Raw genomic sequence first — 15,562 nt, forward strand, 5'->3', positions numbered from 1 at the left:
TTTTATTTTAGAGTGAGTGTGAGTTGGGGCGAGGGCAGAGAGAGAGAGAGAGAGAGAGAGAGAGAGGGAGGGGCAGGGTCCACCCTCCAGCACAGAGCCCATCACAGGGCTCAATCCCATGACCCTGGGATCATGACCTGAGCCGAAATCAAGAGTGGGGTACTCAGTTGACTGAGCCACCCAGGTGCCTCCTCAGTTTCTTCTTTAAAATGGAAATAATAATAATGCTTCATAGGGCTATTTTATTTTTTAAATTTTAACTTTTTTATTTTATTTTATTTTATTTTTTATTTTATTTTATTTTATTTTATTTATTTTATTTATTTTATTTTTTTATTTTATTTTATTTTATTTTATTTTATTTTATTTTATTTTATTTTATTTTATTTTAGAGAAAGCGAGGTGGGGGGGAGGCAGAGGGAGAGGAGAGAGAGAGAGAGAGAGAGAGAGAGAGAGAAACAGAAACAGTCAGTCTTAAAGCAGGCTCCACAGTCAAGCCTGACATGGGGCTTGATCCCACAACCCCGGGATCATGACCTGAGCTGAAATCAAGAGTCAGACGCTCATCTGATTGGCCCATGCAGCTGCCCCTTCATAGGGCCATTTTAAAGATTAAATGAGTACATTGTTGAAAGCATCTAGTGGAGCATTTTATACAGAATAGACAAATTATTTTTTATTGAGTAAGTTTAAAATGTGTACATGAAATACTGAAGTACCAAATTGAATTTTATTTTTTTACTTTCATCTTCTAGTATTGGATGATGAAGATAGCAACAACATCACAGTAGGATCCCTAGTTACAGTGTTGGTTAAATTGACAAGGCAAACAATGGCAGTAAGTAATTTCTTATTTTTATTCTTTAAGAGTTACATGTTAAAAAAAGAGTTATGTGTTAAGTAGTGAAGGGGAATAGGAGGTATAGGCTTCCCCAGTTATGGAATAAATCATGGGATTCAAGGTACAGCATAGGGAATATAGTTAAAGGCATTGTAATGGTCTTGTGTGGTGACATAGCATAATGCATAGAGTTGTTGAATCACTATGTAGTATGCCTGAAACTAATGTAACATTGTGTATCAACTATACTGCAGTGAAGAAAGTCCCCGGGGAGAGAGTTATATGTTAAAGTTCTTTTATTTATTTTCTCATTTTAAGTCATGTATTCTTAAAGTCAAAACTATTGTAGTCGTAAAATCTAATTTTGCAAGTCCTTTTAGCTGTTTTGACATTTTAAATAAATTTTCAGTTTTTCACATTAGTTTTTACATACAAAAAAACCCTTGGAAAATAGATTAATTCTTCATGTGATGATTTGTTAATTCCCTGTAAAACATAATAACAAGGCAATGTGCATATAGTATTTAAACTGTAAAGTTTTATACAAAGATTAATTATTGATTATTGTTGAGAATTTCTTTACCTACTCTTTAGTCATTTCCTTTTTTTTTTTAATGTTTATTTATTTTTGAGACAGAGAGAGACAGAGCATGAACGGGGGAGGGTCAGAGAGAGGGAGACACAGAATCTGAAACAGGCTCCAGGCTCTGAGTTGTCAGCACAGAGTCCGACGCAGGGCTCAAACTCACGGACCATGAGATCATGACCTGAGCTGAAGTCGGCTGCTCAACCGACTGAGCCACCCAGGTGCCCCTGTTTAGTCAATTCTTTAGAGAATTTACTCTCAATTTTTTTATTTTAAAAAATGTTAAATTACAGTGAAAATATTTTTTTTTCTAATTATGTGAAAAATTCATGCTGTCTGGGGAAAAAAGTTCAGGCAATGTAGAAAAGTAGAAGAAATTAAAATGACCTAAAGTCCTACCACCCTGAAATTAATGATTTTGAAGCGCATCACTGTAGATACACTAATGCAAGAATAACTGTGGGGCTAAATGATGTTTTTACTATCATGGATTCCTTCTCTAACCCACCTTCCTCAGGAAAGCCCTTGTCAGCTCCAGACCAGAATTTAGTCTTCTGTATATCTTTTCATGTCTTTCTTCATGCTCATATTTACTCTGTGTATATACATACTGGTACTTTTCTCATTCCTTTTCATTAAATCCAGTCACATTGTATATGTTTCCTGTATCTTGTTTTTCTCAGTTTCTATTACAAATTTGCATTACCTCCCAAGTTAGAACTTGTTTTTGATTGTACTATTTCGACTCTACTTATTCACCTAATGGCAGATCTTAGCCTGTTCTACTCTGGGGTCTGTGAACATCTGTAGGAAACCTAGTATGCATTTAAACACTGTGTGTAAAATTTCTAGTGGGGTGTCTGAGTGGCTCAGTTGGTGAAGTGTCTGACTTCAGCTCAGGTCATGATTTCGTGGTTTGTGGGTTGAAGCCCCCCCGTTGGGCTCTGTGCTGACAGCTCAGAGCCTGGAGTCTGCTTCAGATTCTGTGTCTCCCTCTCTCTCTGTCCCTGCCATGCTCACACTCTGTCTCTCTGTCTGTCTCTGTCTCTGTCTCTCTCTCAAAAAAACAAACAAAAACCTCTGTTAGGAAAAGCATTTTGTAGTAGGATATATCAAATTAAAGATGTTGGTTTTATGGTAGCAGGTGGTAAGGAAACATTTGTGTCATGGACTCTGGATGAGACGTGCCCTCTGGGAGAAGAGGAAATTCTAAGCCAGTGGCTAGGATTGGGTTAGAATCCAAATTTATACTACCCACATGCTTTGGAATTCCCAGCCTGAAAAGCGAGCAAAAGTTGGCCTTCAACTGTTGAACTTCTGGGATAATTGGTAGAAGAAAAAGCAGAATTGCCCTGGAAGAAGGGAAAGAATCAACCATTTATCTTCCAGTTCTTGTATGAACAGTACCTGAGAGTAATTTAAGTATTAGAATCTAGCTAAAAAATGAAGAAATGAAAAAAAAAAATGATGAAGCAGAGATGATAGAATTAGACAAGGGGCTGGCACACTTTTTCTATAAAGGTCCAATTAATAAATGTTTTAGGTTTTATAGGCCACAGTTTCTGTAGCAACTACTGAATTCACAAATGGGCATGGTTGAGTTCTAATAAAACTTTTATTTAAAAACGAGACAATGGGCCATAGTTTGCGGACCCCTGAATTAGGCTAATAGTTTAGAGCCCAAGTTATCATTGTTTTTATTTGTTAACTTTAGTAATTCCAAGGAGTTTATAAATACAACGAACATCACTTACTGTCTTCTAGTATAGATTCTCACTGAAATCTTACTGGAATTTAAATCCCAAATTTATGGCTTTTGTACTGATCCTAAGTGGATTATACAGTGGCTATGTCTTTAGGTTATATGGATTTTTTTGGTGTTCCACTTCTTAGTCATTTAATTAAATTATTTAAACTTTTTTCTAAGTTTTTGTTTGTTTGTTTGTTTAAGGAGACTCTATCCCCAGTGTGGCACTTGAGCTTATGACCCTGAGATCAAGAGTCACACTCTCTACCAATGCAGCCAGCCAGGCGCCTCTCCTTAGTTACTCTAAACTGTGGAATATTTTTTACTTTATAATGAGTTTACATATCTTAAGGCATTGCATTTATAAATTTAACTAGACTGTACTTTTCAAATGTATTCAAGACAGATGTGAGATATTTTAGAAGGTAACTTCCAAAGTGTAAATTAGTAATTGCTAAATTTGTACACATCATTTAGTAATTGCTAAAAATCTCCTGTTCTTCCTTCACCCACCAATTGTCACCAGTTAAAAAGTGTATTGGTCATCTATTTTGAAAGATTGCTTTGTTTATCTGAAAGATAAATGTAAGTTGATAGAGATATTTTTCTTCTCTCTACCTCCAGGAAGTATTTGAAAAGGAACAGTCCATCTGTGCTGCAGAGGAACAGCCGGCAGAAGATGGGGTAAAAACTTGATTTTTCTTACCTATCTTTCCTGGTGAAGGAAATGTTTTGTTTAGTTCTGATTGATTTATATTGCTGTGGGAGAGTAATTCAGTTTATGAAAACCTTAAGTTTAGCCATTTTTATCTAAAAATTACTGTGACTCTCAAATGAAACTATTGTTATAACTTCTGAGTGTGTATGTATGTTGTGATTTACAGCAGGGTGATACTAACAAGAATAGGACAAAAGGAGGATGGCAGCAGAAGAGTAAAGGACCTAAGAAAGCTGCTAAATCGAAAAAAAAGAAACCTTTAAAAAAAAAACCTACACCTGTGCCCTTACCACAATCAAAGCAACAGAAACAAAAGCAGGCAAATGGAGTTGTTGGGAGTGTAAGTTAATACTGTTATTATCATTATCTTTATTTTCATGTAACTTATACTAAAGTGTTCAAATCCTATGTGTATAGCTCCTGAAATTTTACATATATGTGTATGCATGATACCCAGATTAAGATGGAAAACTTTAACACCCTAGAAAACTTGCTTATGCCCCTTCTCAAAGATCCCTCCCTTTACCTCCATACCTTCCTGTTCTGGCTCTTATTACCATAGATTAGTTTTGTCTATTTTTTTTTTAATGTTTGTTTATTTTTGAGAGAGAGAGAGAGCATATGTGCCCAAGCACAAGTGGGGTAGGGGCAGAGAGAGGGGGACAGAGGATCCGAAGCAGGCTCTGCATTGACAGCAGAGAGCCCGACGTGGGGCTTGAACTCACAAACTGTGAGATTATGACTTGAGCTGAAGTCAGGCACTTAACCAGCTGAGCCACCCAGGTGCCCCAGTTTTGCCTATTCTTAAGCTTGATATAATTGGAAATGTTTGCTTTCATTCAGCATTGTGTCTGTGACATTCATCTATGTTGTGGATAGCACCTGTTCATTCTTTGTGTGTATGTGATACTCCATTTTTGAATATACTACAATTTACCTATCTTTGGTTGGTGAACATTTGGGTTGTTTCTAGTTTTTGCCTGTTATGAGTAAAAGTGCTGTGTTTATTCATGCACATGTCATTTTGTGGACATTCATTTTTTTTGGGTATGTGGAATCTAGCATTGGAATTGCTGGGTCACAAATAGGTGTATGTTGAGTTTGTTGAAAAGAGCCTATTTTCCAGAGTTGTACTATTCTATGTTCATACTAGCAAAACCTGAGTCCAGTTGTTCCACATCCTCACTAATATGTAGTTCTACCATTCTTTTTCATTTTAACCACAATGGTGGATTTGTAGCAGTATCTCTGTGTGGTTTTTATTTGTTATTTACTTGATAACTAATGATAATGAGCATCTTTTCATATATTTACTGGCCATTTGGATATCCTCTTTTTCTGTTGGGTTGTCTTATGGATTTGTAGGGTTCCCTTTATATATTCTGGATGTGAGTCCTTTTTACTGTCTTAGTGGTAGCTTTTGATGGTACTTAATTTTAAGGAAGTCTGTTTTATCAATTTTATGGTTAGTGTTTTTGTTTCTTGTTGAAGACATTTCTGCCTGTCACAAGAACCTGGAGATATTTTTCTGTTTTCTCCTAGAAATATTATTTTACTTACTATATTTAGCTTAGCTACATCTTGAATTAATTATTGTGAATAGTGTGAGATAGGGATTATGGACCACTTATTCTAGCACCACTTATTGACAAGATCATCCTTTTCTCAGAATTGCAGTGATGGTTTGTCATAAAACAAGTGACCATAAGGATGTTTGTGCAGATCTGTTTATGGACTCACTAGACCATTCCATTGATTATTTGTCTATTCTTGTTCCAAACCACATGGTCTTAATTATGATGAGTTTATATTAAGTTTTGAAATATGTTAGTGTTAAGTTCTCAAACTCTTCTTTAAAATTGTCTTGCTTATTTTAGGTTCTTTGCATTTCCCTCAACATTTTTAAAATAAGCTTGGCAGGTTCCACCAAAAAAAGCTCCTGGAGTTTAGATGAGGATTGCATTGAATCTGTGCTTCAGTGTAGGGAGAATTCACATGAACAATATTGAGTCTTTTTATTCATAATTATGGTTTATCTTTATTAATTTGGATCTTCCTTAATTTTTTCTCAGCAGTGTTTTGTAATTTCCAGTGGCAGAGGTATGGCACATCTTTCATTAGATTTACTTACCCTTCTGCATTTGATACTTTCTGGTGCTGTTGCATATAACATTTTTAAAAAATCCATTCTTCAGTGTTTATTGCTGGTGTGTAGAGATACAGTTGCGTTCTAAATATTGACCTTGTATCAAGGGGCATACGTTGACAATATGCGCATACCTTGTTTTATTGAACTTCTGTTTATTGCAGTTAGCACATACTGCATTTTTTACAGATTGAAGGTTTGTGGCAACCCTGTGTTGAGCAAATCTATCAGTGCCATTTTTCCAGCAGCATTTGCTCACTTTGTGTTTCTGTCATATTTTGGTAATGCCCTCAATATTTTAAACTTTGTATTATTATTATATTCACTATGGTGATCTGTGATCAGTGATTACAGCTCTCTGGCAGCTCATGTGATAGCATTCTTTAGCAGTATTTTTAATTAAGGCATGCACATGATTTAAGACATAATGCTGTTTGTGCACTTAACATTCTGCAGTATAGTATTTATATGTAATGGGGAACAAAAAAAGTAATTTGACTTGATTGCATTAATCGCTCTACTGTCTGGAACTGAACTTGCAATATCTCCAAGGTATGCTTGTAATTCTAACCATTTGTAGGTACTTTTAAAAAGATTTTCTATGTACATAATCATGCCATCTGGGAATAAAGATAGTTTTACTTTTTTGTTTTTAATCTTTATGCCTCCTTCTCTTCCTTTTCCTTTTTGCCTTACTCTACTAGCTAGAACTTTCAGTGTAATGCTCGTTAGGAATGGGGACAGTGGCCACCCTTATCATCTTGCTTATCTCCAGGAGAAAGGAAACAAACTGTTAAGTATGATGTTAGCTACAGGGTTTTTGTAGATATTCTTTATCAGGTTAAGGAAGTATTCCCTTCCTTTCCCAGTTTGCTGAGAATTTTTATCATGAGCAATACTGAATTTTATTAAATGCCATTTCTCCATTTGTTGAGGTGACTGATTTTTCTCCTTTTTGTAATGTGGTGAGTTATCCTGATGCATTTAAAAATTTTAAGCTATCCTTGCATTCCTGGAACAAATTCATTTGGTCATAACATAGTATCCTTTTTCATATTTATTTGGACTTGATAATATTTTATTTAGGACTCCTACATTTATTTTTATGAGAGAATATTGGTTTGCCTTTCTCCCTTCTTATAATACCCTTGCCAGATTTTGTATCAGGTTTATGTTGGCCTCATTAAACAAGAAGTATTCTTTCTTTCTTTTTCCTGGAAGAGTTTGTGTAAGATTGGATTTGTTATTTGGAAGAATTATCTAGAAAAGCCATCTGGGTTTGGAGTTTTAAAAAGGGTTTAGTTATAGAATCCATTTCTTTAGCAAATTCTTCTTTTTTTCCGTATATCAATTTTAGTATATGATGTCTTTCAAGAAGCTTGTCCATTTCCTGTAAGTTATCAGATTTATTGACAGTTATTGATAATATCCTTTATTTGTAATGTCCTTTGGATCTGTAGTTATGTTTCTTTTATTCCTAATATTAGTAATTTGTATTCTCTTTTTCCTTTCATCAGTCTTGCCTAATAGAAGTCTTGCTGCAGTTGTATTAATCTTTTCAAAGAACCAACTTTTTTTTTTAATGTTTATTTTATTCTTGAGGGAGAGAGAGCGCACACGTGCACATGCACACGTTGGGGAGGGGCAGAGAGAGGGAGACAGAGGATTCGAAGCAGGCTCTGTGCTGATAGCAGAGAGCTTGACACTGGGCTCTAACTCACGAACTCTGAGATCATGACCTGAGCCGAAGTCAGACGCCCAACTGACTGAGCCACCCAGGCGCCCCTCAAAGAACCAACTTTTGGTTTTATTTAGGTTTCTCTTTTGTGTATCTGCCTTCTCTTTAATTGATTTCTGGTCTGTATTATTTACTTTGACTTCTTTTGCATTTAATTTGCTGTTCTCTTTCTTGCTTCTTGAAATGGATTAGTAAGTATCTTGTCTGGGATATTGGCTTTCCTTAGTACATTATATTCTGTCAGCCATAGAAGATAATACTAAACTGTCAAAGCAGTACTTTTCTATAAACTTCCCATTTCCCCATCCCGAATAAAATATATTGTATGATTGGTGTTTTGAAAGATGAGCCATCTTTGCCGTTGTGGTAGTATACTTTGTAAATAAAAATAAAAGTATTTTTTATTTTACAAACAAAAATAAAATAACAGTAGACAAATAAGCCAAATGTTAAAGTCTTTAGTCTGACTACCACATATTTATAAGTAAATGTGTTTATAATTCTCTAAAATTCTGTATGAATAGTGAAATTATAATCTTGAGCCAATTTAATTTTAATGACAAAAAGTTAGCTTCAGGGGCTCCGAATGATATATTCACTGAGGTATTCAAAACTTTTGTGGTTGCTCTTTCCTTTTAGGAAGCTGCAGTAAAGGAAGATGAAGAAGAAGTTTCTGACAAAGGCAGTGATTCTGAAGAAGAAGAAACGAATAGAGAATCCCAGAGTGAAAAAGATGATGGTAGTGACAGAGACTCTGATAGAGAGCAAGATGAAAAACAAAACAAAGATGACGAAGCAGTAAGACTTATATTATAAGTTTAAATAATTGGAGTTATATACCTCTGATTGTTTTGGGTTTTGTTGTTTTTTAATTTGTTTTGTTTACTTGTCTTAAATAATATCAGTATATTTTACAATCATATTATTTTGTAAGAATATTTTTGTGGGATGGTCAGAATTATAAAGAAAAATCATTTCTAACAAGGATTGGACCCCTTAATTTTTTTTTAAATTAATTAATTAGTCTATTTATTTATTTTGAGAGAGCACATGCAAACAGGGGAGGAACAGAGAGAGAGAATCCCAGGGAGGTTCTGCGCTGTCAGCGTAAAGCTCTACACGGAGCTGCACCCCATGAGCCATGAGATTATGACCTGAGTTGAGATCAAGAGTCAGACACTTAACCGACTAAGCTACCCAGGCACCCGGACTTCTTAATTTTCTGAAATCTTTAAGTTGCTAGATAGTATAGGATGTGGGTCTAAATCGAAGCCAGTTTGGTGTCTTACAATGGTTTTCATTGCTGGAGTTGAGTATGCAAATGAGTTAGGAAAGGTGGGTTATGGTCTAAGCAGTTACTTAGAACTGAACTGAGTCTTTCCAGAGTTGCAGGTAATGTTTAGAGTTAAGAAACATTACTGTGGACTCTAATGTCTAGAGGTTGGTTAAGGGAAAAACTAATATTTACAAAATTCCACCTTGTTTCAAGAAGTATATAAGACCTTAAGGAAAAGAGGTGTCTCTAAGGAACTTACTAAGATTGTGAGGGTAGAAAATAGAAAAAAAATCTCATGGTATGGCGTTAGTTTGCACCTGATTTATGGATGGGCTATAGAAAAGAGGGTTTGTTGGACAAATAATGGGTCCTTAGAGGCTTACTGCAAATGAACTGTAAACTGATCAGCCATTCCTTTATGTTTGTGTTGTTCTGTTCTTTCTGACTAGGCCATTGACCTAAAAGGTACCCTTGTAGTTTAGGAGAGAAAAAGAGTTTCCCCGAATAGCCTGAGAGGGTCAAGTAGAGAGGAATAAAAGGAAAAGGCAAAGGATAAAAATATGAGGAATTGCAGGCATAGTTTGGAGATACTACAGGCTTATATCCAGACCACCAGAACGAAACTAACATCACAATATAGCGAATCAAATGAATTTTTCGGTTTCCTAGTGGATATGAAAGTTATGTTTAACACTATATTGTAGTGTAGTGTATAGAGTGTGCAGTAGCATTGTCTCAAACAATATATATGCCTTAATGAAAACATTCTCTATTACTAAAAAATCCTAACCATCGTCTGAGCCTTCAGCAAATTGTGATCTTTTTGCTGGTGGAGGCTCTTGCCTAGGTGTTGGTGGCTACTGACTATTCAGGGTGGTGGTTGCTGAAGATTGCAGTGGCTGGGGCAGTTTTTTAAATAAGACAACAGTAAAATTTGCTGCATTGACTATTCTTTCACAAATGATTTCTCTGTAGCATGCAATGCTGTTTATAGCATTTTACCCACAATAGAACTTCTTTCAAACTGGAGTCAGACCTGTCAAATCCTATCACTGCTTTGTCAACTGAGTCTATGTCATCTTTTAAGTCCTTTGTTGTTATTTCAACAATCTTCACAGTACCTTCACCAGGAGTAGCTTCCATCTCTGGAAACCGCTTTCTTTGCTCCTCCATAAGAAGCAACTCCTCATCTGCTCAAGTTCTCTCATGAGATTGCAGCAATTCAGTTCCATCTTTGGGCTCCACTGCTAATTCTCTTGCTATTTCCACCCCATCTGCAGTACTCCTTCCTCCACTGAAGTCTTGAACCCCTCAAAGTCATCCATCAGGGTTGGAAATCAGTTCTCCAAACTCCTGTGAATGTTGATATTTTGACTCTTCTTATGAATCATAAATATACTTAATGGCTTGTAAAAGGGTGAATGAGAAGATTTTCGGTATACTTTGCCCAGATCCACCAGAGGAATCACTATCTGTGGCAGCTGTTGCCTTAAAAAATGTATTTCTAAAATAGTAAGATTTGAAAGTGAAAGTGAAAATTACTCCTTGATCCATGGACTACAGAATGGATGTTGTGTTAGCAGTCATGAAAACAACATTAATCTTACTGTATGTCTCTATCAGAGCTCTTGGGTGACCAGGTGCGTTGTCAATGAGCAGTAGTACTATTTTGAAAGGATTTTTTTTTTTTTTTTTTTGAGTAGTCGATCTCAACAGTGGACTTAAAATATTCAATAAACCATGTGCTATCATTCAGGTTTTGTTGTTCCATTTAGAGAGCACACGCAGGGTAGATTTAGCATAGTTCTTAAGGGCCCTAGGATTTTCAGAACGCTAAGCAAGTATTGGCTTCAGCTGAATGTCACCAGTTGCATTAGCTCCTAATGGAAGAGTCAACCTGTCTTTTGAAGCCGAGCATGGACTTCTCTCTAGCTCTGAAAGTCTGAGATGGCATCTTCTTCCAGTGTAAGGCTGTCTTGTTAGTGTGGAAAATCTGTTACTTAGTGTAGCCATCTTCGTTAATTATCCCAGCTAGACCTTGTGGATAGCTTGCTGCAGTTTCTCCACAAGCACTTGCTGCTTCCCCTTTGCACTTTGATGTTAGTGAGATGCCTTCTTTCCTGAAACCTCACGAACCAACCTCTCCTAGCTTCAAATTTTTCTTCTGCACCTTCTTCACTTCTCTCAGCCTTTATAGAATTGAAGAGGCAAGTCCTTGCTCTGGATTAAGGTTTGGCTTAAAGAACTATTACGGCTGGTTTGATCTTCTGTTCAGACTGCTAAAACTTTCTCTGTGTCAACAGTAAGGCTGTTTCACTTTGTTATCACTTGTGTTTCCACTGGAGTAGCACTTTTAATTTCCTTCATGAATTTTTCCTGTGCATTCACAACTTGTCTATTTGGTACAAGAGCCCTAGCTTTCAGCCTGTCTCAACTTCCAGCTTGCCTTCTTCACTAAGCTTAATCATTTCTAGCTTTTGATTTAGAGTGAGAGACATGTGGCTCTTCCTTTCACTTGAACACTGAGAGATCACTGTAGGGTTATTAATTGGCCTAATTTCAGTATTGTTGTGTCTCAGGGAATAGAGAGGCCAAGAGGAGGGGAAGAAATGGAGGAACAGCCCATTGGTGGAGCAGTCAGAATACACACAATATTTATTAAGTTTGCCATCTTAGGTGAGCATGGTTCGTGGTGCCCCAAAACAATTACTGTAGTAACATCAAAGATCAGTGATCAGAGATCACCGTAACAAATATAATAAGAAAGAAGTTTTAAATCTTGCAAGAATTACCAAAATGTGACACACACAGACACGAAGTGAGCAAACGCTGTTGGAGAAATGGCAACAGTAGAACAAGAGACTTGCTCAACACAGGGTTGCCACAAACCTTCAGTTTGTAAAAATCACAGTATTTGTAAAGCACACATGTGCAAAGTGCAATTAAATGAGGTATGCCTGTAATGTACCTGCCCTTGGGAATGGTGGGGAAAAACAAGGGTGACTTTTTAGCAGTTGCTGGCCCTTGACCGTTTTTGTACTTCGGGAATTAAATTGATTGCCAGGAAATTAAAGCCTATCAAAGAAATTATTTCCCCACCCACGTTTTGAGAAAGAGTTGACATATTCTTTTCTGAGTACAGTATTAAGGTTAGAAGTGACAGACTAGTTTCTTTAGATACCAAAATACATTCATTCAATTGTCAAATAATTATACAATTATTTCTGCCACATTGCAAGCCCTGTGTTAGATGACAGAAATGCAAGCCAAATGTAAAACAGTTTCTGCCCTTGAATGACAGGCTAGTGGGTAAGGCAGACTTGTAAGTAAACATTAAAGTACAAAAGTACAAAAGAGATTATGCACATTTTTGCCAGGTACAGTGATAACACAGAGGAGGGAGTGATCAACTCAAGTTGAGGGAAATTTCTGGTATTTGGGAACTCATGGTTTAGGCTTTAGCAGTTCCTAAGGGAATAATAGGAGGATTTGCCAGGTTAAAGACAGAGGGAGAAAACAAATCCAAACAGGGTTTAGGAGGAGTGAAATAGCTTGGTGATTTCAGAGAAGTCAAGATAGTTCGAAATGACTAGAATAGAAAGTGCAAAGAGGAAGGCAGTGTTAGGAGACTGAAGAGATTGGCCCAGATCAGATCACGACCCATGTAGTTGATGCCGAAGGGCTTAGATTTGATTTATGAAATAATGTGTTGTAAGTTTAGAGCAGGGAAATGATCAGGTCTGTGGGACTGAACTCAGTAGTAGTTAGCATTGTCAGAAATAATAGCTGGAAGAAGATGGAAACTTCAAAACGATTTCAAATGTTTGATTTTTACTTTACCTAGGAGTGGCAAGAATTACAACAAAGTATACAGCGAAAGGAGAGAGCTCTACTGGAAACCAAATCAAAGATAACACATCCTGTTTATAGTCTTTACTTTCCCGAGGTGAGTTATTCATGACTCAGCGTTTTCCTTATTCCATCTACTTTCTCTTCAGGTATTTTTCAGTTGCCTTTTATCCCTCCATGGTGTGTACTGGCTCAAATGTGCTGATGTGGTCTGTTCTTGATAGGTGACAGTTTGAAGAATACACTTCAGTATGAATTAGATTTAGTGAATGTGGTCTATAATGGGAGGATTGTTAACTTTTTAAGTATTTATATGGTTTCCTGTGCTTCTGTCTTTTCTGTGCCTATATTACTGAAGGTTGTGCTGACTGCTGATTTCTCTTTAGTAGTTCAGGCAGTCTGTCAGACAAATGCATATTTTGCCTATGATTACACAGCTTTTGTGAGTCTCTCACTTCTGTCGAGTTTTAAATAAAATGAAAAAAGTTCTTAAATTTTTCCCATGAGTTTTCTCTGATGGCTCTGTACTGGCCACCTGGAGCCACTGCACTTGCTTTGGCCCTAGTCCCCAGGGAATAGGCAAGCCCATGGGCTGTGGGACCAGCTGAGTTCAGTAAGAGTTCAGAATGACTGAGCCCCAAGCTCAGGACAGATTGTTGCAGTGCTATTTGTTCTCCTGTCCTTGTTTACTTTGTGGTTGTGGCCTGCTCAACTTTTGGTCTCCTTGAGTTGTTTGTCTTTCAAATGAATTTGGAATTTACACAATGCTTTGCTTTTGCAATGATTCTGTCTCTGGCCAGAGGTCGAGAACTGGTTGCCTCTTAGTTCAAGGAAGCTGTTGCACTGACTGCCTCACAGCTTGGCCACAGAATCTTATGCTCGGCACTCATGTTTGGCAGGTGATTTCATGTATAAATCTGCTTTCTGCTTTAGAATGTCAATCCAGAGTTGCTGGGGGCTGCTGAAGGCAAATTCCCAAGTAATTTGGCTTCCCTAATAATAAATGAGTGGCTCTGCAGACTGTTGTTTTGACTTGGAGGAAAGTCAGCCCAGGATTCCATGTTAATGTGCTTGCTGATCTTCTGGTGTGTCGTGAGCGTTAGCCCATCTGTTAGGGGCATTTTGCCCATTGCAGTGGTAGTCTGCCAACCCCAAGACTCCCGAAATCAAGCGAGTAAATTTCACTCATTGATTGGTTTTAAAAGTGCCATGGGATGTTATAAGCTGCATAATTTGTACCCTTGTAACAGACAGTTCATTTTAGACCATGCTTAGTTAATAAGCAAAACATCCATTCACTCCCTTAGAACATTTTAGCCTTGAGAATGCCTTTTTCTAATTTAATCTACAACTACACGGTAAACATCTCGAAAAGTACCACTTATCAGACAAAATTTATTTAGGATTTTACTAATGTCTACCTGTCTACCTTCCCGTGTACCTGTAGAGCTACCCTAACTATCACACTACCCATTTAAATTGCTAAAAGTTACATGTTTATAATTGACTTACATGTAACTGAAACTCATTCATTATGCTTAATATATTAAGAATAGTGGGGAATCTCACACAGTAGAGAAGCTATTGTGTTGAAAGTGTGAATAAGTCATGGTAGAACATCTTTTCCACTTTCACCGTGTGCATCAAAGAGTCTAGGCACAGGTACAGTGCCATGGATTCATATTCACCAGCTTCTTGATAAATATTCTTGAATGAATCACATTTTAATCAAATAGCCTGGGAGAGGGAAGGAAAGGCATTCTCTTAGTGGAGAGGTAAAGAACATACGCACATTCTTAAACATGTCCCGTGCTTCTTATATTACATGTGTGTTCTAGTAATGAGATCATTTCATTAATAATTGTGATTATCACACTCAATGTGCTAGACATTCTAATATATAATTTACTTGTATTATCTCAGTCCATCTTCACAACACAGCCTGAGGTAGATGCTCCTCATTTAATAGAGAAGAAAAGCAGGGTTTTAGAGAAGTGAAATAATCCGGTCTATGTGGCTTTAAATCAGGCATTGACAAACTACTGCCTGTAGACAGATCTGCCTCCCTGCCTGTTTTATGAATGAAGTTTTATTGGAACCCAGTCACACTTACTCTTTTCATGTTACAGTGGCAGAATCAAGTAATTGTGACTGAGACTCTGGCCCATAAGGTGCAGAAATTAATACTGCATTTTGAGTCCATTATAATGTTTTTATCCACTTTGTGCAACACACACGTAGACAAATATACATACACACACACACACACACACACACACATACCTATTATGGTAGTCCACTTTGGGTTAAGCAGAAGTTGAATTAATCATATACTTGAGATTTATTTATTCTGCTTATTAATGTTGTACTTTGTAGTTTACAAGAATTTTTAGTTAACCTCAGTGTAGCATTATCAAATAATCAAATTTCAGTGTCTTGTGGTTAAAATAAAATAGCAAGTACAAGTGATTTTGAATTCAAAAGACATTTTCCCTATGATAATGTTTTCAGTAAAAAGTTATTTTTCTAACTTTCTTTTGGGTAATTGAGAATTTAGAATAGTCTAGTGTTGTTTTGGTTAAATGAGTATTTAGACTATCCTAGAGTCTGTTTTAGCTCCAAAACATTTTTCTTTAATTTGTTTAAAGAAGATCTCTTCCC

General features: G+C 36.6%; 1 protein-coding gene across 1 annotated transcript in view; it reads left to right on the top strand.

The window, feature by feature from the left end:
* SEC63 (SEC63 homolog, protein translocation regulator) overlaps positions 1-15,562 on the top strand; it is a 73,436-nt gene that overhangs the window by 43,654 nt on the left and 14,220 nt on the right. The window contains exons 14-18 of the mRNA XM_027057150.2: positions 756-838; positions 3,799-3,858; positions 4,059-4,232; positions 8,416-8,574; positions 12,897-12,998. Coding sequence (XP_026912951.1) covers positions 756-838; positions 3,799-3,858; positions 4,059-4,232; positions 8,416-8,574; positions 12,897-12,998 — 578 coding nt within the window. The remainder of the gene's footprint in view (positions 1-755; positions 839-3,798; positions 3,859-4,058; positions 4,233-8,415; positions 8,575-12,896; positions 12,999-15,562) is intronic.

The sequence above is a fragment of the Acinonyx jubatus genome, chromosome B2 (assembly GCF_027475565.1).
Source record: "Acinonyx jubatus isolate Ajub_Pintada_27869175 chromosome B2, VMU_Ajub_asm_v1.0, whole genome shotgun sequence".
Lineage (NCBI taxonomy): Eukaryota > Metazoa > Chordata > Mammalia > Carnivora > Felidae > Acinonyx > Acinonyx jubatus.